Here is a 20,878-nt window from a genome sequence, read left to right as displayed (position 1 = left end):
AATACCTTTTCTCTATTTCCACAGTTATATTTAGATGATATCTGTTATTCATATCTCTGAAAAGATAATAAAAAAATTATTATCTCTTTAACTGTAGAAAGAAGCAGATGTTTCAAAGATCCTGATAATGATAAATTTTATCACAGGTATTTGCCTTACAAATACATATATCTAAAAAATATACCTTCCTTTCTACAGTACAAATTATAATTGTCAGTCTCTAATAGAAAGTCAAATATGACTCAATATTTTCAATTTTCTCCCACTAAAATTATAAGAATGTGTAAAAATATTTTATAATAAAATCACATTGTATTGAATATACATATGTGTTTTAGTCACTCAGTTGTGTCCAATTCTTTGTGACTCCAGGGACTGTAGCCCACCAGGCTCCTCTTTCTGTGGAAAGAGTACTGGAGTAGGTTGCCATTCCCTACTCCAGGGGATCATCCCAACCCAGGGATCAAACTTAGATCTCCTGCTTTGCAGGCAGATTCCTTACTGTTTGAGCTACCAGGGAAAATAATTTTATAAAAAATTATGTGATTCTCTCTCTATTTATATAGATATATATGTATATTCCATATAATTACATAATACACTTATATATTCCATATAAATGTAGACCATACATATATTCCAGTAGATTTGGAGAACATATATATATATATATTTTAAAATATATATCTTAATATATATATATTTTATATATATATATAAAGGGAGAAAGAGAGCCACATAAATTTTTAAAGTATATTTCAAACACTACAATGTTATTAAAATTTTAAGGTAATGTTCGTCAAAGGTACAAATTACCAGTTTGGAGATAGGTACTAGGGATATACCAAAGAGCGTTGTAATTATAATAAAAAAATGATACATCTTATATTTGAAAGTTGATAAAATAGTAGATTTAAAAATTCTCATCACTAGGAAACAGTTGTAATTGTTGGTAATGGATTTTAACTAAACTTATTGTTGTAATCTTATTGCAATATATGCATACATGCATACATGCATGCTAAGTTTCATTATGTATATATATATATACACACACACACACACACACACACACATATATATCAGAACATCATGTTTGATGCCTAAATGTAACACAATGTTGTATGTCAATTATATTCACTGTAACACAAAGATAATGAAATATATTGTTATCATTAAAATATATTCTATTCTGGGCATACTGCTTATAATATTAAAATAGTATTAATATATGATATTCATTACCTGGTGGCTCAGCAGTAAAGAATCTGCCTGCCAGTGCAGGAGAGGTAGGTTCAGTTTTGGGGTTGGGAAGATCCCGCAAAGAAGGAAATGGCAACCTATTCCATTGTTCTTTCCTACTCTCTCCTCACCTCACTGAGGAGGAATTTAGTGGCCACAGGACTGGAAAAGGTCAGTTTTCATTCCAATCCCAAAGAAAGGCAATGCCAAAGAATGCTCGACTGCTGCACAATTGCCCTCACCTCACAGGCTAGTAAAGAAATGCTCAAAATACTCCAAGCCAGACTTCAGCAATACATGAACCGTGAACTTCCAGATGTTCAGGGTGGTTATAGAAAAGGCAGAGGACCAGATATTAAATTGGCAACATCTGCTGGGTCATCAAAAAAGCAAGAGAGTTCCAGAAAATAAATATATTTCTGTTTCATTGATTATGCCAAAGCATTTGACTTTGTGGATCACGATAAACTGTAAAAAATTCTGAAAGAGATGGGAATACCAGACCACCTGATCTGCCTCTTGAGAAATCTGTATGCAGATCAGGAAGCAACAGTTAGAACTGGACATGGAACAACAGACTGGTTCCAAATGGGGAAAGGATTACGTCAAGGCTGTATATTGTCACCCTGCTTATTTAACTTACATGCAGAGTACAACATGAGAAAACGCTGGGCAGGATGAAGCACAAGCTGGAATCAAGATTGCCGGGAGAAATATCAATAACCTCAGATACGCAGCTGACACCACCCTCATGGCAGAAAGTGAAGAAGAACTAAAGAGCCTCTTGATGAAAGTGAAAGGGGAGAGTGAAAAAATTGGCTTAAAACTCAACATTCAGAAAATGAAGATCATGGCATCTGGTCCCATCACTTCATGGCAAATAGATGGGGAAACAGTGGAAACAGTGGCTGACTTTATTTTTGGGCCTCCAAAATCACTGCAGATGGCGATTGCAACCATGAAATTAAAAGATGCTTACTCCTTGGAAGGAAAGTTACGACCAAACTAGACAGCATATTCAAAAGCAGAGACATTACTTTGCCAACAAAGGTCCATCTAGTTAAGACTATGGTTTTTCCAAGAGATAGTCATGTATGGATGTGAGTGCTGGACTGTGAAGAAAGCTGATCACCAAAGAATTGATGCTTTTGAACTGTGGTGTTGTAGAAGACTCTTAAGAGTCCCTTGGACTGCAAGGAGATCCAATCAGTCCATCCTAAAGGAGATCAGTCCTGAGTGTGCGTTGGAAGGACTTATGTTGAAGCTGAAACTCCAATACTTTGTCCACCTGATGCGAAGAACTGACTCATTGGAAAAGACCCTGATGCTGGGAAAGATTGAAAGCAGGAGGGGAAGGGGACGACAGAGGATGAAATGATTGGATGGCATCACTGACTCAGTGGACATGAGTTTGGGCAAACTCTGGGAGTTGGTGATGGACAGGGAGGCCTGGCGTGCTGCAGTCCATGGGAACGCAAAGAGTCGGACATGACTGAACGACTAAACAGAACTGAGCTTGGGGGAAAAAAAAAGTTAGAATTATATAAAGTGACAAATCAGTACAGCTGCATCTGTCACTTGGCCCTCTTCTGGAAACTTTCAAAATCTGAAAAGACTTCACAAACTCCATTTAAAAAATGTTTGTATACTGTATTGGTGTTTTTCTTTCTGGTTTACTTCACTCTGTATAATAGGTTCCAGTTTCATCCATCTCATTAGAACTGATTCAAATGTATTCTTTTTAATGGCACTAATGCATATATACGGAATTTAGAAAGATGGCAACAATAACCCTGTGTACGAGACAGCAAAAGAGACACTGATGTATAGATTAGTCTTATGGACTCTGTGGGAGAGGGAGAGGGTGGGGAGATTTGGAAGAATGGCATTGAAACATGTATAATATCATGTATGAAACTAGTCGCCAGTCCAGGTTCAATGCACAATGCTGGATGCTTGGGGCTGGTGCGCTGGGACGACCCAGAAGGAGGGTATGGGGAGGGAGGAGGGAGGAGGTTCAGGATGGGGAACACAGGTATACCTGTGGCGGATTCATTTCGATATTTGGCAAAACTAATACAATATTGTAAAGTTTAAAAATAAAATAAAATTAAAAAAAAGTTTGACTAATAATTCAGAATATTTACCTTAAAAAAGCTTAGTGAGGTAACAGAAAACATAAACAACTATACAGAGTTTGAAAATCAATATAAGAACAAAATGAAAAGTTCAACAAAATTTGAAACTGTAAAAGAGAACCAAACAAATTCTAATCCTAGAACTGAAGAACACAGTAATTGAACTGAAAAAAAGCAATAGAGACTAAATAGCAGACTAGATCAAGAAAAAGAACTATTTATGAGATCAGAAATTACCAACAGGAACAATAATAGCAACAACAAAAACTGTGAAAAAGAATGGAAAAAACATATAGCATTTGTAGGATAGTATATGTCACTAATATATACTTCATGGAAATCCCAAAAGGAGGAAAGAAAGAGAAAGGGAGGCAAAAGTTTATTTAATGTAGTAAATGAAAACAATATAGGAACTGTAAATCTGGGGAGGGAAGTGAACATCCAGATCCATGAAGCTCAAAAAACTCAAAATAAATTAAACATAAGGAAATCTTCCCCTAGACACATTGTAATTCACAAATCAAATATTTAAAAAATCTAAGCTGAATCAATATTACTCCTTGTCAAGTAAAATGTACAATTAATTAACTTACTGAAACTATTGGAAATATAAGAACACAAGTTATAACTGCAATAAAATTTATTGTTGAATATTTTCTCAATATCATTGCACCTAGACAAATAGTATTATTTTCATTAGATAGCTTATTACATGAAAAAAGTACCAATTTAATTATAATTATTATGTGACATTTTTTTATAATTTAATGGGTTTTACCAAAAGAATGGCAATTTCAAATAAATTATGTAAACCTGAAATAAATTAAAAACTATTCTCACAAGTGTGATATTTTAAGAATCTTTGCTCACATGTTTTATTAAATTAAACACATCCTATTTGATTTATTAAATTTTTGGCCAATATAATCATAATAGGAAATAAATTAGTATATGCAGACATATCAATACTGTGTACCTACTGAGTAACAATATATAAAATATATGATCTAAAAATTTAGAGGCATAATAATATTGGAAGAATCTGAATAAATAAGTGGTGTCTTTCCACACCAACTGATACTAAACACACCAGGGAAAATTTCTATAGAAGTTATGAGAACTCCTACCCAAACCTTGGCTGGTGGCCATCCTGGGCTTCTAGTGATTTAATTGATATTATGTAAGTCTCGGTGGATATTCCTAAGTGCCTAAGTGGATGGAAAAAAAAAAAAGAAAAAAAGAATTAAATTGAGTTTCAGGAAAAGGAGGCCTAGAATCAAATCACTGTGACCCCTGCGTTTCAGTGAAGGCATTTAAAATGTCAGCTGTAGAGATATAAATATTAAAATATTTGTTTAGAAATTTTTCAAAGAATTTTACTCAGAAAATGACTTTGCTTCCATGAAGAAGTTTGGACTGCTTTCAGCTAATCAAGCCAGTGAGTATGTGAAAGTCCAGATATAGTAAAAGGTACTAATTGTATTTTTATTTCTATTTGCCACCAAAGAGAAGGGACTCTTCAGCAACTGCTTAAGAGAAGTTTGTTCAGAATTAAGTACTTCTGCTTATACTAAGCAATACAGCCAGGCCTGCACCAGCCAGAGAATTCAAAAAGAAAACTTCATTTGACTGAAGTTAGCTTCACAAGGTATATAAATATTTTATACTAGATTGTATATCCTTAAAAGTAATTAACCTCCAATTAAAATAAATAAATTTATATTTTAAAAAAAGTAAAAAACTATATGGGCTACTCAAACACTTGCAAACATTTTTTAAAGACATGAAGCTCTGTTTAACATTTGTTATCATATAATTCTGACTATTAATCTGAGTGTGAATGATTGTGAAAGGATAGTAAAATAGAGCAAAATTGATAAAGACAGCTGTTGATATTTTTTATAAACTACTCTTCTAAATTTATGGGGAATAATGCACGGGTCTACACTCACCTATACCATATACTGAAATATGATTGAAAATAATCATGATATTTTATAAAACATACAATAAAATCTCATATAAATTCAAATAGTACTTCAAATATGAGATTTATGTGGCTATAATTGAAATAAGATATACATAGGACCAATACAATATTGTAAAGTAAAAAAAAAAAAACAATATGTATAGGAAAAAAAGAAATTCAACTAATAAACAATATTCATTAAAGAAGTGAGAATTCATTGTATTCATAGCCTGTGATATATCCTCTGCACATGGGAAATATTGTAGCCAAGAAAAGAATGTTTTAAAACAGCATAGGTAACATAAGTTATAATCTCTAGGAGTAGAGATGTTTTCATGCAAGCACACTGTATAATAGCATGGGAGCTGATTTTATTGTATTAACTCCTTTGGCAGTGTTGATTACCGTTTGGATTGAAATCACTCAGGACTTAAGGTAATCAGTTTAGGAAATGAGTGATGTAATATACATAAGAGTTGGTTAAGGTAAGAAACAGAGGTTTTAAATGAAATTTGACATCAAGCATGTGATTGCACTTTTTAGAATACTGTTCAGCAAAAATTGTACAGCATGAAATGAACAACAAAAAGTAGTTTTCTACCTTATTAATAAATGTGATTTCTGAAAGGGAAGTGAGATGAAGTTGTTGGAAGAGATAGAGTCAAATCATATTCAGTATGCTCTGGATGTGCTCAGGTTACATTTGAAGAATAATATAATCCTTAGGGAACCCAATCCTCAATAAAGTTTATAGAGGACAGCCTTTCTTATTTCTTACTAATTTTAATTTTTGGTTTATGAATGAAGATTCATTACATGGCAATGTTGCAACCTTAATACTGCTTCCTACTCATTCTTTTACCCTAAATGAACTCACAGTTTATAAGTAAAACCTAAAAATTACTTGTCTAAATTTCATATCAAAATATAAAATGGAATACATAGTGAAGGTAAACAATAAGGGCTATTGTTACCTGTCTGTGGATATATTTTGATCATCTGTATCCATAAATTCTATAACTTGAAAGATGGCTTCTAGAAATAATCTAGCTATTAACCATATGTTTAGTTATAATTATCCTTTTTTGTACTTTTAAACATAAACTGTATAATTGAAGTGTCTTATGCTTTTAACTTGTATATTTTTTAAATTTTATTTCTTATAAATAAATATTGAGCAAAAATATCTGAATAAACAACCTTTCATGATTTTGTGAATATAAAATGGGTTGTAGCATACAGAAATAATTTGAAAATATGAAATTGTAGTGAATGACAAGTTAGGTGAATGTAAATGATGGTTATGAAAATGATATTGATAAAGATGCTAAAATGTAGAGCTATTCTCAGTGATATTTTACACCCTGGCATACACTGATTTTTATGTTTTATCTCATAGATAGCCTGTAATATCCCATGTTTCTTTCTACCTGTTCTACTTAAAAAATACAGACTCAGATACTTATATTTTTTATGCTTACAATTATTGTAAGTAGATAAGATAAATTGTATCTAGTCTTAAACTTAAACTCTCTCTCTTTCATGTACCTGTGTATTAAAACAGAATAAATACATTTTTATTGCAAGACAAAATTGAAAAATATATTATTATAATCAGTTTCTGTCTTTGAAAATACCTGTTAATTACTAGTTTACCTAATAATGCTTATTCACCACTGTAAAATTTCACTGAATAATATGAATTAGAACACACAAACATAGAAACACAAATATTTTCTGTGTATTTAGATCTCATTATATGTAAACATATTGTTCTCTAATTATATACTTTAAAACTTAGAAGTATACATTATTTGAATACTAAGTACTATTTGGAAAAGACTCTGATGCTGGGAGGGATTGGGGTAGGAGGAGAAGGGGACGACAGAGGATGAGATGGCTGGATGGCATCACTAACTCGATGGACGTGGGTTTGAGTGAATTCCAGGAGATGGTGATGGACAGGGAGGCCTGGCGTGCTGCGATTCATGGGGTCACAAAGAGTCGGACACGACTGAGCGACTGAACTGAACTGAACTGAACTGAAGTACTATTAGTAAAATCTCTAAATCAGTTAATTAATATAAGTCTTTATTCACCCTTGGCTCTTCTTTAGCAAAACCTACTGTGGAAACACTGGAAGGAATATAGCATCTCACGTAAGTCTCCATGGAAGGATATTGTATCAGTTCAGTTCAGTTCAGTCGCATGGGCATGTGCACATGTATTCAGCTTTCTCTTTCATGTTTAGTAATTCCTTTCAAATTTGGAAAAATTGGCTCTAGAATAATATTTACAAGAAAAACACAACATGCAGTGTAGAATTAATAAATTCTTATCACTGAGAATGCTTCTTCCAATATTCATTCATGAGAATCCTTTCAGAATGTCATTATCTGCTTTCCATTAAGTGATTGACCACTTCTCTATTCAAAGTTCTTCTTTCAAAAGAACTAGAATATTTCATCTCTCATGGTGCCATATGCTTCCCTGTTCCCTTTTAGTTTATCACATGTCTATTTCTTAATCATCATGATAGGCTTTTAAGAGAGGAGATTATAAATATATGTGCTTAACTGAACAGAACACACTCATTTAGAATTGAAAATAATTTTAAGTATAAAAAAATGGTAAAAAATGAATACAGCAAAGCAATGTAAGGCAATGTGTATCAAATAATGACTAAAAAATAAAATTTATGCTAATGGGAGATCTTGAGGAAATTCACAAAAGCTACAAAGGGCACATTTTATAGATATTCAGGTAAAGGGTCTATGTTATCTATGGTATTCAGAATGTTATTGAGGAGGAAGAAGAGAATGACTTTGTGTAAACGGTACTTAACAATAAGGATTCATCCTAGATTTCACAACAAATGAGCCAAATGATATTAATTGGCTTCAAATAAGCTTAATTTGACATTTCTATGTAAAAAATTCTGAAGAAAGAAAAATATGAATAGCTTCTCATAATCAGCTGATACATTGATACAGTTTTAGAGACAAGCTTTATGGTTTAAATATGAAAGATAATTCATTAATGGTAATAAATATTTATTTACAAAATTTATATAATGTATGCATTTGCATTGATGTCTTTTGAATATACTTCAATTATGATATCTGATTTTGATGATACTTGAGTTCATATAGGCAGTAAAAAATACTTATCCTAATGATTTCATAATAATGTTTAGAAGTAAATTCAAGAATTTCTGGCAAAACTTTGGCAAAAAATGTTTGCATCTTAAACTTTCAATCTCTGGCTTAAAATTTAAATTTATCATCTTCAAAATAGGTAAAAATTCAGTTCTAAACTTTTATGACTGAACTAAATTAGTCATTTAAGAAATAGTGTTTTATACTAAATTGCTCTTATGTCTGTCTTTAGGAAAAAACATATCAATGACTCATGGAAACCTATAACCGAACATCAGATGATTTCATCTTAATTGGATTGTTCTCCCCTTCAAGAATTGGGCTGTTTCTTTTTATGTTCATTGTTCTTATTTTCTTAATGGCATTATTTGGCAACCTGTCGATGATCCTTCTCATCTTTCTGGACACACATCTCCATACACCAATGTACTTTCTTCTTAGTCAGCTCTCCTTCATTGACCTAAACTACATCTCCACCATTGTCCCCAAAGTGGCCTCCAATTTTCTGTTTGGAAACAAGTCTATCTCCTTCATTGGATGTGGGATTCAGAGCTTCTTTTTTTTGACTTTAGCAGTTGCAGAAGCATTGCTTTTGACATCTATGGCTTATGATCGCTATGTGGCCATTTGCTTTCCTCTTCACTATCCCATCAGAATCAGCAAAAGAGTGTGTGTGTTGATGATAACAGGATCTTGGATAATGGGTGCTATCAACTCCTGTGCCCACACCACATATGCCCTCCATATCCCTTATTGCAGATCCAGGGCCATCAATCATTTCTTCTGTGATGTCCCAGCCATGTTGACTCTGGCCTGCATTGACACCTGGGTCTATGAGTACACAGTGTTTGTGAGTACCACCCTATTTCTTGTGTTGCCTTTTATTGTTATTGCTTGTTCCTATGGCCGTGTTCTCTTTGCTGTCTATCACATGAACTCAGCAGAAGGGAAGAAAAAGGCCTATTCAACGTGCAGCACCCACCTCACTGTGGTGACTTTCTACTATGCACCCTTTGTTTATACTTATCTACATCCAAGATCCTTTCGATCTCCAACAGAGGACAAGGCTCTGGCTGTCTTCTATACCATCTTGACCCCAATGCTGAACCCTCTTATCTACAGCTTGAGAAACAAGGAAGTAATGGAGGCATTGAGAAGAGTAACTCAGAGACTCTGCTCTGTGAAAATGTAGACAAAGCCTTTTCTCCATGTGTACCAAGACTTGAGCATAAATCCATTCATCACTGTACAGTGATAAAAACATTACATTATGGTTAACTGAAAGGATAAAAAATTTGAAGTGTCTTATTAAAAAGGAGAAAAAGTTGCCATTATTCTTGCTCAAATATAGTTTTTTCTTTAACATTATTTTGTTAAATATGAAATATAATCAAATTGCAAACAATAATTTTACACATAATAAAAAGTAATTGCTATTTTCATATGTTGTTATTGGCCATGCCTTTTTTCACTCACATTTCTATGAATTTATCAAAATTTATACTTTTAGGAAATTTATTTTTTTAATGTAGTTGAAATTTTTTGAGTCATAGATGACAAGTACAAAGTTTGCAGTTAATTATTGATTACTTTTAATTTTGAAATGAATCTTTCTGCTAATATTACTGAAGCCATTAGGAATATTTGCAAGTTATGAAAACCTTGGATTGAATTATTGATAAATTATGCCAAAGTGTAACTTTTAGTGCATGTGGAGCTAATAATTCAAAAGGAGAGTCTCTTTTTCTAAAAAGTTTTCTTATAAGTCAAGTTTACTTCATCAATTCACACAAATCAGTTTCATGTAAATCTGAATTTAATTTTAAATATAGATTCAGTCTGTGTCATCAATTATTTGTCAAATTTCTCATAATTTGTAGACTCTGTATAGGAAGCCAGAAGTGTCATGAGGTTTCAAATGCCTTTTCTTTCATTTTATTGCTATACATCCAATTAAAAGGTAAATTGAGTTAAAATTTGCTAATGATTGTTTCCTATAATTTTGCATAAAGTATTGTTTTCCATGAGTGATCTTTCATATTAATTTAAAAATATTTTTTCTATTTCTAAAACTGGGGTTATTTGATTTGTAATGTTGAAACAGTTTAAAGAAAAACAACTTACTTTCTGTACAGTTTCATGAATGCTTACAATTTCCTGATATGTTTTATTTCAATGACAATTTTTTGAAATTATTATTATTATTTTGTAATAATTTACTCAAAAAATTGATTGCCTGAGCTCTTGGCATTTGTCCTGGCACTCTAGTGATGAAGTGATGTAGTGAATACTTTTGTACCTGACAAACTGGGCCTTAGGTTGGAAGTTTAATTTGGTCCCTACCTCCACCATGGGTCATTGTTTCTTCCAGGCAAAGCTCCTTCTTTTCTCTTCTAATCAGTGATCACATCTAACATTGTAGTTGCACCTGCAGATGCTCTTATTACCACCACCAATCTGTCCCTAGGTTTCAAGGTAGCCCATCCCTTGGTGTCCTGTGGAGATCTGAACATAGATGTATGTGCACATATGGTAGACCAGGCCGTTTGCTTCATATACTGCTGCCTGAGCTGACAGAAACAGATCCTGCTACTGTGGATGATTAAGCATGTAAAGAATCTGCCTGCAAGGCAGGAGATGTGGGTTCAATCCTCTGGAGGAAGTACTGGCAACCCAATCCATTATTCTTGCCTGAAAAATACCATGAACAGAGGAGCCTGGCAGGCTATAGTCCATGGGGTCACAAAGAGTTGGACATCACTGAGTTCCAAGCACACACACATGTACTGCCACTTGAGTTGACATAAACAAGTCCTGCTACTGAACCAGAACTCTTCGCTGTGGCTGCCACCCAGTATAGTAGGTGTGTTCACACACATGGTTCAGATAGAATTTCATACAGCAACAACAGAGCATTAATGGCAAAACAGAGCATTAAACAAAGAAAGTTTATTTCTAGGAACCTAAGCAAGCACACATACTATATGCTCTAATAAATGCAGAATGAGTGAATAGAGAATGAATGGCATCATGAAAACCAGAAAATGATGGTAATATCTACTGTTTTGTCAGCTGTTATTATTGAAAATATTCTAAGGAAGTTTGGAACTGAGTACGGATGTCTATTCTAGACCCTTCCACCTGTCAGGTGGTAAACAATAGAATCAAGAAATATGTATCTATTGTTGGACCTGATGCTCCATGGCCTAGGGGAATCACATCATATCCCTGGACTTTGCTGAGAAGCAAGATAGAAGCTGGAAAAGATTGAAGGCAGGAGGAGAAGGAGACGATAGAGGATGAGATAGTTGGATGACATCACTGATTCGAAGGACATTAGTTTGAGCAAGCTCCGGGAGTTGGTGATGGACAGGGAAGCCTGGTGTGCTGTAGTCCATGAAGTCACAAAGAGTCGGACACCACAGAGTGACTGAACTTAACTGAACTGAAAGATAGAAGCAGCATACCCTAAATTATTGATAAATAGTAGGAAAGAAAAAAAAAATTCTCTGCCCATCTAGTTCTTGGCAGAGGTATCCTCTGTAATAAAAGTCAGGTTAACAGAAAAAAAAAAAAAAAGAAGTTTATTAACATCTATACTTCCTATATACATGACAGAGACCCAGGAAAACTGAGTAACTCTCTGAAATACCCCAAATCATTGAGACAGGTGGACAAGCGGCCGGGCACAACCTTTAAACCAATGACAGCCATTGATCAAAACAGTAAATGACAAAAACTGGTAGGACTTTTTTTAATAGGCCTAAGATGGCAGAAAATTTGACTTCTAGATCCTGACCTTCAGTATATGCTCACTGTCATACATTAGCATGCTAACTGACCATCCACAGGCACCATGACAGTTCCAAGGCTGACCATAAAAGGTCAAACTGTGTGCAGTGGCCCAATTCCTAGACATCCCTACCCCTTTCCCCAAAGAGTTAGAAAAATCTCACTTGTTAGTGTATGAAATTCCCTAACCCATTAAAAACTAACCATATCCTAGGGCTGCTCTCACTTTCTGAAACTGTCCACATTCTGCCTAGGTATATCTCTCTAAATACAAATTACCCCACTTTATGTTGGCTCACTCTTGATTTCTTTCCTGTGCAAAGCCAAGGATTTTCACTTGGTGGCCCATTCCAGGAACTTGCCCAGGACCTGGGAAATGACCATTATCTTGCTCGCCCTTCTCCTGCAACACTCTGTGGCTAACACAGAGGGAGCTCAAAGAGCATAATTTGGATCTGCCTATTGGGCTGGGACTCATCCTGAACAGTGAAGATTCATGTAGCCCCTTTGGGGATCTGGCAGAATCCAGCTCTCTGATTATGAAAGAGCATGTCAAGCCCTGGGCCTTTCTTGCCTCGATCTTTCTTATCCTCTACTGCTCTATTTCTTTGGACTCCAGAAGATCTACTGAGATGATCACTCAGACCACCCCATTAAGACTGTGAAGCAGGTATGAGTTTTCTGTCTGTAGCTCCTCAGGCCTGATTTCCAGACCCTACTTGTTCTTAGTCTCAGCCTTGTTCTAGGATACTGGAACCACATCGGGGAGCCCCAAAAAGGGGATTATAGGAGTACCCAATAAGATTTGTGACCTGGCCTTACCTTGGTGCCTCTTGGGTTCACAACCTCATTGCAGTTCTGAACAGAGGTCGCAGATGAGCACTTCCCTTGAGAGGGTCATATGCTTTATTTAACCCCTGTGCAGAGGTCATGATTGAGCACCTTTCTTAAGAGCTTTCAAATCTCTAGTCTTGGAAGCATCATGGCTGTATAACTTCTTATCTTTTCCTGGAGATCTCCAGGCTGAATTTCTCTTATTGTCTTCCTTTTTTTAGTTCCTTTCTGACTTCTTAGACTGCACATTCATCCTTGAACCTCCTTACCAGCTTTGCAAGCAGGTCGGATGGTGCCTTGGTTTCACTTCTGTGAAAAGGTAAGCCTCGTTTGGCTCCCTTCAGGTCAAACTGCTATAACCTGAGCCTGGTGGGCTACAGTCCATGGGGTTATAAGGAGTCAGACATAACTGAGTGACTAATACAACACAGCTAGATGATTTTAACCCTGTTGGTTGCCTGATCCAACAATGCTAAACTAAAAATCACAAAGGCCAATCCTGAAGGTGACTTTTGTATTGTATTATTTTCACTGTGTTGCCTTGTGTTCCGGTCTTATCCTTCAACTCTATTTGTTTCTCTTTTTTCTTTCTCAGAGAGCACTAAAAGATAATTTGCTTAGTTGACTCAGGGTCTAGGTCTCTTCCTCCTCCCTCTTTCTCTTAAGGATGGAGGCCTTGGCCCCTGTACCACCTCAGGGTTACTCTTCCTTGCAAAAGCTTATGCAGGGGCAGATCTAGAAAATATGGATCAGAGGCACCACCCAATCGAGAAGGGATTTGTTTTAAATGCAACCAGGAGGGCCACTGAATGCCCTCTGTATGAGAAAAGTCCACCAGGACTCTATTCCCCTTGATATGCAAATAAGAGGGCTGTCACAGTCCCTGCATTGGTTGGAAAAGAATTTCCAGATGTGAGGCAAAATGAAAGAGAATAAAGTTTATTAGAGCAGGATTTGTGCAAAGGGCAGGGGGGGAATCATTTCCAGTAAAGTAGGTCAGCTTCCTGACAATCAGGAGAGCCAACCCTGAATGTGGGTCTTTGATCTGCTTTTATAGTCAGGAGACAAAGGAATGGGGTAAGGGGTCTTGTGAGTCATTTGCTGATTGGATGAGTTATATGTACATTCCCTATATGAAGCACATATACATTCCCTATATGAAGCACATACACATTCCCTATATGAAGCACATACACATTCCCTATATGAAGTAGGAGAAGAGTAGGGCAAATACCTTTCCTTTTATGGGGTTGGAGGCGGACAGACTATGCTACTCAGGAGTGCTAAAAAATTCCACAATGGTTATAGCATGGCAGATAGAGCAATAAGAGTCTGCTTTTCTCTCTTCCTACATTCTGAGACCCTTCGTGCTCATCTTGTTCTTTTGTCCTCAGGGCATCACAAGGACTGTCAGAATAAGGACTGCCCTCGGTCCCAAAGAGGATTCAGGTCTCCCAAACTGATGAAGACCGAAGACTGATGGGGCCTGGCACCATCCATGGCTCCCCCAAAACAACTGTCATTTCCCTAGAGAAGACTTAGGTAATCCTTGATGTGGCATGTAGTAAAATTTTTTCTCATTAGATTACATGGGTTACCTACCATGTGCTGACTGATTTCCCTGGACTGTGATTCTCCCAATCATGTATGATAATAGGGATTAATTGATGGCCAAAAACCAAGTTTTTCATTCACACTCTCAGCTGCTAGAGAATTTTATCTATGCGTTCAGTTCCTGCTCACACCTGAATGTCCCACAGCCTTGTTTCAGAAGGGATTTGCTTACTAAACTCCAGACAGTACCTTGATCTGGATACCCTCATGAAGAAGGCATCGACCAAGAAAAACATCATTCTGGACCACAGGGACCTTTCTCAGTCCTAAGCCAGAGGAGGTTTCCATTATAACCCATATTGTTTCTCAAATGAGTCCTATTCTCTGGAAAACTGAGATCCCTGGAAGAGCTACTAATGTGCCACTGATCTCATTAAAACCTAATTGCTGGGGCTCCCCTGGTGACTCAGTGGTTAAGAATCCACCTGCTGGTGAGGGAGACCTGGGTTCGATCATTGGTCTGGGAGTACCCCACATGCTGAGGAGCAACCAAGCCTGTTCACCACAACTACTGAGCCTACATGTCACGAATATTGAAGCCCAAACACCTTAGAGCCTAAGCTCCATGTGACAAGAGAAGCCACTACAATGAGAAGACCACATGCCACAACTAGAGAGTAGTCCCTGCTCTGTGCAACTAGAGGAAGCCTTCTCAGCAACAAAGACCCAGCACAGTCCCCAAATAAACTAATGCTGATTACTCATGGAGAAAAAATGACTGTTTGAGACCCAAGGTCCAAGAATGCAGTCAGTTCAGTTCAGTCACTCAGTCGTGTCTGACTCTTTGCGACCCTATGGACTGCAGCACTCCAGTCTTCCCTGTCCATCACCAACTCCCAGAGCTTGCTCAAACTCGAGTCAGTAATGCCATCCAACCATCTCATCCTCTGTTGTCCCCTTCTCTTCCTGCCTTTAATCTTTCCCAGCATCAAGGTCTTTTCAAATGAGTCAGTTCTTTGAATCAGGTGGCCAAAGTATTGGAGTTTCGGTTTCAGCATCAGTCCTTCCAGTGAATATTCAGGACTGACTTCCTTTAGGGTTGACTCGATGGATCTCCTTGCAGTCTAAGGGACAAGAGACTTCTCCAAAAACACAATTCAGAAACATCAATTCTTCGGCACTTAGCTTTCTTTATAGTCCAACTCTTACATCCAGACATGACTATTGGAAAAACCATAGCTTTGACTAGATGGACCTCTGTTGGCAAAGTAATGCCTCTGTTTTTATTTTGTCTAGGTTGGTCATGGCTTTTCTTACAAGGAGCAAACACCTTTTAATTTCATGGCTGCAGTCACCATCTGAAGTGATTTTGGAGCCCCCAAAAATAAAGTCTCTCATTGTTTCCATTGTTTCCCCATCTGTTTGCCATGAAGTGGTGGGACCAGATGCCATGATCTTAGTTTTCTAAATGTTGAATTTTAAGCCAACTTTTTCATTCTCCTCTCCCCAAGAATGTATCCAATCTTTAATTATCAAATTCTTAAAATATGAGCTATTTCAACCTTGCCAAACTTAGTGTAAAAATCTCCATTCTGTCCATAAAAAATAAAATTGAGATAAAAAGCTTATCTAAGACCTGAAGGTAGTTAATGAGGCAGTGGTCACAGTTTACCAGACAGCTTCCAATCCATGCCCCATATTGACTGAAGTCCTGGAGAATGCAAATTGGTTCACAGTACTAGATATAAAAGATAGTTTCTCTTGCATTCCACTGCACCCTGACTTCCAAAATCACTTTCCTTTTGAGTGCAGATTCAAAATCTACTAATACCATGAATGCCTCCATTCTGTGTGCTTATGACGAAATTCAGTTTTTAGGGTGCCCATGGGTTAGAAATGGAATGAACTGAAATTTTCACTAAAACTTGTCGGTTATCTTTAGAAATGGAACCACATGAGGCTATAGGCAAAAATCCAAATCAAAGGCCAAAATGAAGGCTATAATTGGAGAATTTCCTAAACCCAAGGAGAATCATCAGAACTGTTTATAAACAGATTATTTACACTGAGGAAACCAGAAGGGAAAGAGACATGTGTACCCCAATGTTCATCGCAGCACTGTTTATAATAGCCAGGACATGGAAACAACCTAGATGTCCATCAGCAGATGAATGGATAAGAAAGCTGTGGTACATATACACAATGGAGTATTACTCAGCCATTAAAAAGAATACATTTGAATCAGTTCTAATGAGGTGGATGAATCTGGAGCCTATTATACAGAGTGAAGTAAGCCAGAAGGACAAACACCAATACAGTATACTAACGCATATATATGGAATTTAGAAAGATGGTAATGATAACCCTGTATACGAGACAGCAAAAGAGACACTGATGTATAGAACAGGCTTATGGACTCTGTGGGAGAGGGAAAGGGTGGGAAGATTTGGGAGAATGGCATTGAAACATGTGAAATGTCATGTATGAAACGAGATGCCAGTCCAGGTTCAATGCACAATGCTGGATGCTTGGGGCTGGTGCACTGGGACGACCCAGAGGGATGGTATGGGGAGGGAGGAGGGAGGAGGGTTCAGGATGGGGAACACATGTATAATTTTTTTTAAATTAAAATTGAAAAAAAAAATAAAAATAAAATAAAATTAGAGGCCATTGGCAAGGCTAAACTGATCATAGCTGATATTAAAAGCCTGATAGGAATTTCAGGGAGGGGTATTTATTCTAAGCTAAATGTTCAAAAAGCCTCTTGATGAAAGTGAAAGTGGAGAGTGAAAAAGTTGGCTTAAAGCTCAACATTCAGAAAACAAAGATCATGGCATCTGGTCCCATCACTTCATGGGAAATAGATGGGGAAATAGTAGAAACAGTGTCAGACTTTATTTTGGGGGGCTCCAAAATCACTGCAGATGGTGACTGCAGCCATGAAATTAAAAGACGCTTACTCCTTGGAAGGAAAGTTATGACCAACCTAGATAGCATATTAAAAAGCAAAGACTACTTTGCCAACAAAGGTCTGTCTAGTCAAGGCTATGGTTTTTCCTGTGGTCATGTATGGATGTGAGAGTTGGACTGTGAAGAAAGCTGAGCACCAATGCTTTTGAACTGTGTTGTTGGAGAAGACTCTTGAGAGTCCCTTGGACTGCAAGGAGATCCAACCAGTCCATTCTTAAGGAGATCAGCCCTGGGATTTCTTTGGAAGGACTGCTGCTAAAACTGAAACTCCAGTACTTTGGCCACCTCATGCAAAGAGTTGACTCATTGGAAAAGACTCTGATGCTGGGAGGGATTGAGGGCAGGAGGAGAAGGGGACGACAGAGGATGAGATGGCTGGATGGCATCACTGATTCGATGGATGTGAGTCTGAGTGAACTCCGGGAGTTGGTGATGGACAGGGAGGCCTGGTGTGCTGTGATTCATGGGGTTGCAAAGAGTCGGACACAACTGAGCGACTGAACTGAACTGAACTGAACTGAAATGTTCAAAAATGAAACATCCCAACATTGGTAAATTGGGTTTGTCAGTCCTTGATCACCAACTCCTTGAGAAAAAACAAGCAAACAAACCAACCTGCTGTTAGAGAGGTTTAAGTGAAATTCTAATGAGGTGGATGAAACTGGAGCCTATTATACAGAGTGAAGTAAGCCAGAAAGAAAAACACCAATACAGTATACTAACGCATATATATGAAATTTAGAAAGATGGTAATGACAACTCTGTATGTGAGACAGCAAAAGAGACACAGATGTATAGAACAGTCTTTTGGACTCTGTGGGAGAGGGAGGCGGGGATGATTTGGGAGAATGGCATTAAAACATGTATAATATAAGAAACGAATCACCAGTCCAGGTTCGATGCAGGATACAGGAAGCTTGGGGCTGGTGCACTGGGGTGACCCAGAGGGATGGTATGGGAAGGGTTTTATTAATCATACAGAATCTACAAATGAAGCAAAATCTGTCTCTGATACAGTGACTTAAATCAGCTCAAGCTCAGTGTGTATTGGCTCATTAGTCATTTTTGATTGTTTCCATGTAACCAATAAACATGTATATCTGAATAATTGATTAGATTTGTGGATGATTCTTAGTTTCCGTGATCCCAAATTAATTCTGAGTAAGGTCCAGTCAATCCTAAAAGAAATCAATTCTGAATATTCATTAGAATGATTGTTCCTGAAGCTGAAGATCCAATACTATAGCCACCTGATGAGAACTGATTTACTGGAACCACCTGGATGCTGAGAAACATTGAAGACAAAAGCAGTGGGAGGGTTAGGGGTGGGCAGAGGATGCGTGTATGTATGCATGTGTGTATATCTATATGCTAGCCATAAAAAATAATAAAATAATGTCATTTATAACAATATAGATGGACCTAAAGATTATCCTAAAGTGAAGTAACTAAGGCAGAGAAAGACAAATATCACATACTTATATATGCTTGCATATATTTCCAAGATAACTTTTTAGGGACATTAATTATTCTCTATTCCTTTTTATTATTTTGAACTTTTTCATTAAAGCATAGAATAATACTTTTCATCACTTTGTATAATGAGAAATAGAATTATACTCAAGTCTTAGTATTCATGCAAAAACTTTGTCTACATTTTTACAGAGCAGATTCTCTGAATTACTCTTTTCAAAGCCTCCGTTAGCTCCTTGTTTCTCAGGCGATAGATAACAAAGTTGAGCTCTGGTGCTAGGATGATATAAAAGACAGCCAGAGCCTTGTCCTCTGTTGGAGGGATCATGGGTGTAGATAAGTGTAAACAAAGGGTGCATAGTAGAAAGACACCACAGTAAGATGGGGGAAGCAGGTTGAGTAGGCCTCTTTTCTCCCTTCTGCTGAGTGCATGTGATTGACAGCAAGGAGAACACGATCATAGGAACATACAATACCAATGAAAGGCAACACAAGGAAGAGGGTGGTACTCACAAATACTGTGTACTCATAGATCCAGGTGTCCATGCAGGCCAAAGTCAACATGGCTTGAACATCACATAAATGATCGATGGTCCTGGATCTGCATTAAGGGATATGGAGGGCATATGTGGTGTGGGCGTGAGAGTTGACAGAGCCCATTATCCAAGATCAACACTCACACTCTTCTGCTGATTCTTATGGGATAGCAAAGAAGGGAGCAAGTGGTCACATAACGATCATAAGCCATAGATGTCAATATCAATGCTTCTTCAACTGCTGACATCAAGAAGAAGAAACATTGAATCCAGCATCCAGTGAATGAGATTGCTTTGTTTCCCAATAAAAAATTGGAAACCATTTTTGGGACAGTGTTGGAGATGTAATTTAGGTCAAGGAAGGAGAGCTGACTAAGTAGGAAATACATGGGTGGTGTGTGGAGACGCATGTCTGGAAAGATGAGAAGGATCATTGACAAGTTGCCAAAAAGAGCCTTTAGGAAAATAAGAAAAATGAGAGTAAAAATAAACAGATCAATTGTTGAGGTGGGGAGCAACCCCAATTAGATGAAATCATCTGATGTTTGATTACGGTTTTCCAAATCATACTGATATGCTTTTTTTCCCCCCTAAAACCAGCAGATATAAAAGTAATTAAGTGTAAAACCATAAAATATAGTATTAAATTATTATTTTAGTCCATTATTTAATATTTACAACTCATAAAAAAGAACTGATGCTATCTATATTGAAAAAAAACTATATGTTATATTTTGAAACTGAGTTTAAAATTTGAAAACACAAATATATTTGGCCAAAGTGTTTTCCCAGGTATCTTTATTTTCTTAAATTATTATGTCATCATTAGGAAAAGTATGTGTCATTGTCTTATAAAACTCAAGCAACAAATTCAGATGCCATATTTAATATATGTTCATAGGAAATCAATATAAATTATCTTATAGGAAAAATTGCTATAAATTAATTTTTATTAACATTAAGAAATGATTTGTCTTACATATTCAATCCCTAAGGCTTACAGCAACCTATCAGCTCATATTGAGAAGAAATGTTTCTTTCTTCAGAATTTTTTACACAGGAATGACAAATCAAGCCTACATAAAGCCAGATAATATTTGGTTGGCTTCTTGTCCTTTTGGCTAACATCAAGTGTAGTATGGGGGCTTCCCACATGGCACAGTGGTAAAGAATGAGAGATGAAATGTTTAGATCCTTTTGAAAGAAGCATTT

General features: G+C 36.6%; 1 protein-coding gene and 1 pseudogene across 1 annotated transcript; one reads left to right on the top strand and one right to left on the bottom strand.

Annotated features, from left to right (window-relative positions):
• The first annotated feature begins 8,760 nt into the window (after positions 1-8,760).
• Positions 8,761-9,699, top strand: LOC113896602 (olfactory receptor 2L8). Its single transcript, XM_027548832.1, has one exon. The coding sequence runs from the start codon at positions 8,761-8,763 to the stop codon at positions 9,697-9,699; it is 939 nt and encodes a 312-aa protein (XP_027404633.1).
• Positions 9,700-19,308: 9,609 nt separating this feature from the next.
• LOC113896290 lies at positions 19,309-19,989 on the bottom strand (annotated as a pseudogene).
• Positions 19,990-20,878: the final 889 nt, after the last annotated feature.

This window comes from Bos indicus x Bos taurus, chromosome 7 (genome assembly GCF_003369695.1).
Source record: "Bos indicus x Bos taurus breed Angus x Brahman F1 hybrid chromosome 7, Bos_hybrid_MaternalHap_v2.0, whole genome shotgun sequence".
In the NCBI taxonomy this organism is placed as follows: Eukaryota; Metazoa; Chordata; class Mammalia; order Artiodactyla; family Bovidae; genus Bos; species Bos indicus x Bos taurus.
This window is presented reverse-complemented; position numbering and strand designations above follow the sequence as displayed.

Coding starts and splice junctions, on each gene's coding strand:
- LOC113896602 (XM_027548832.1), top strand. CDS start 8,761: ATGGAAACCTATAACCGAACATCAGATGATTTCATCTTAATTGGATTG.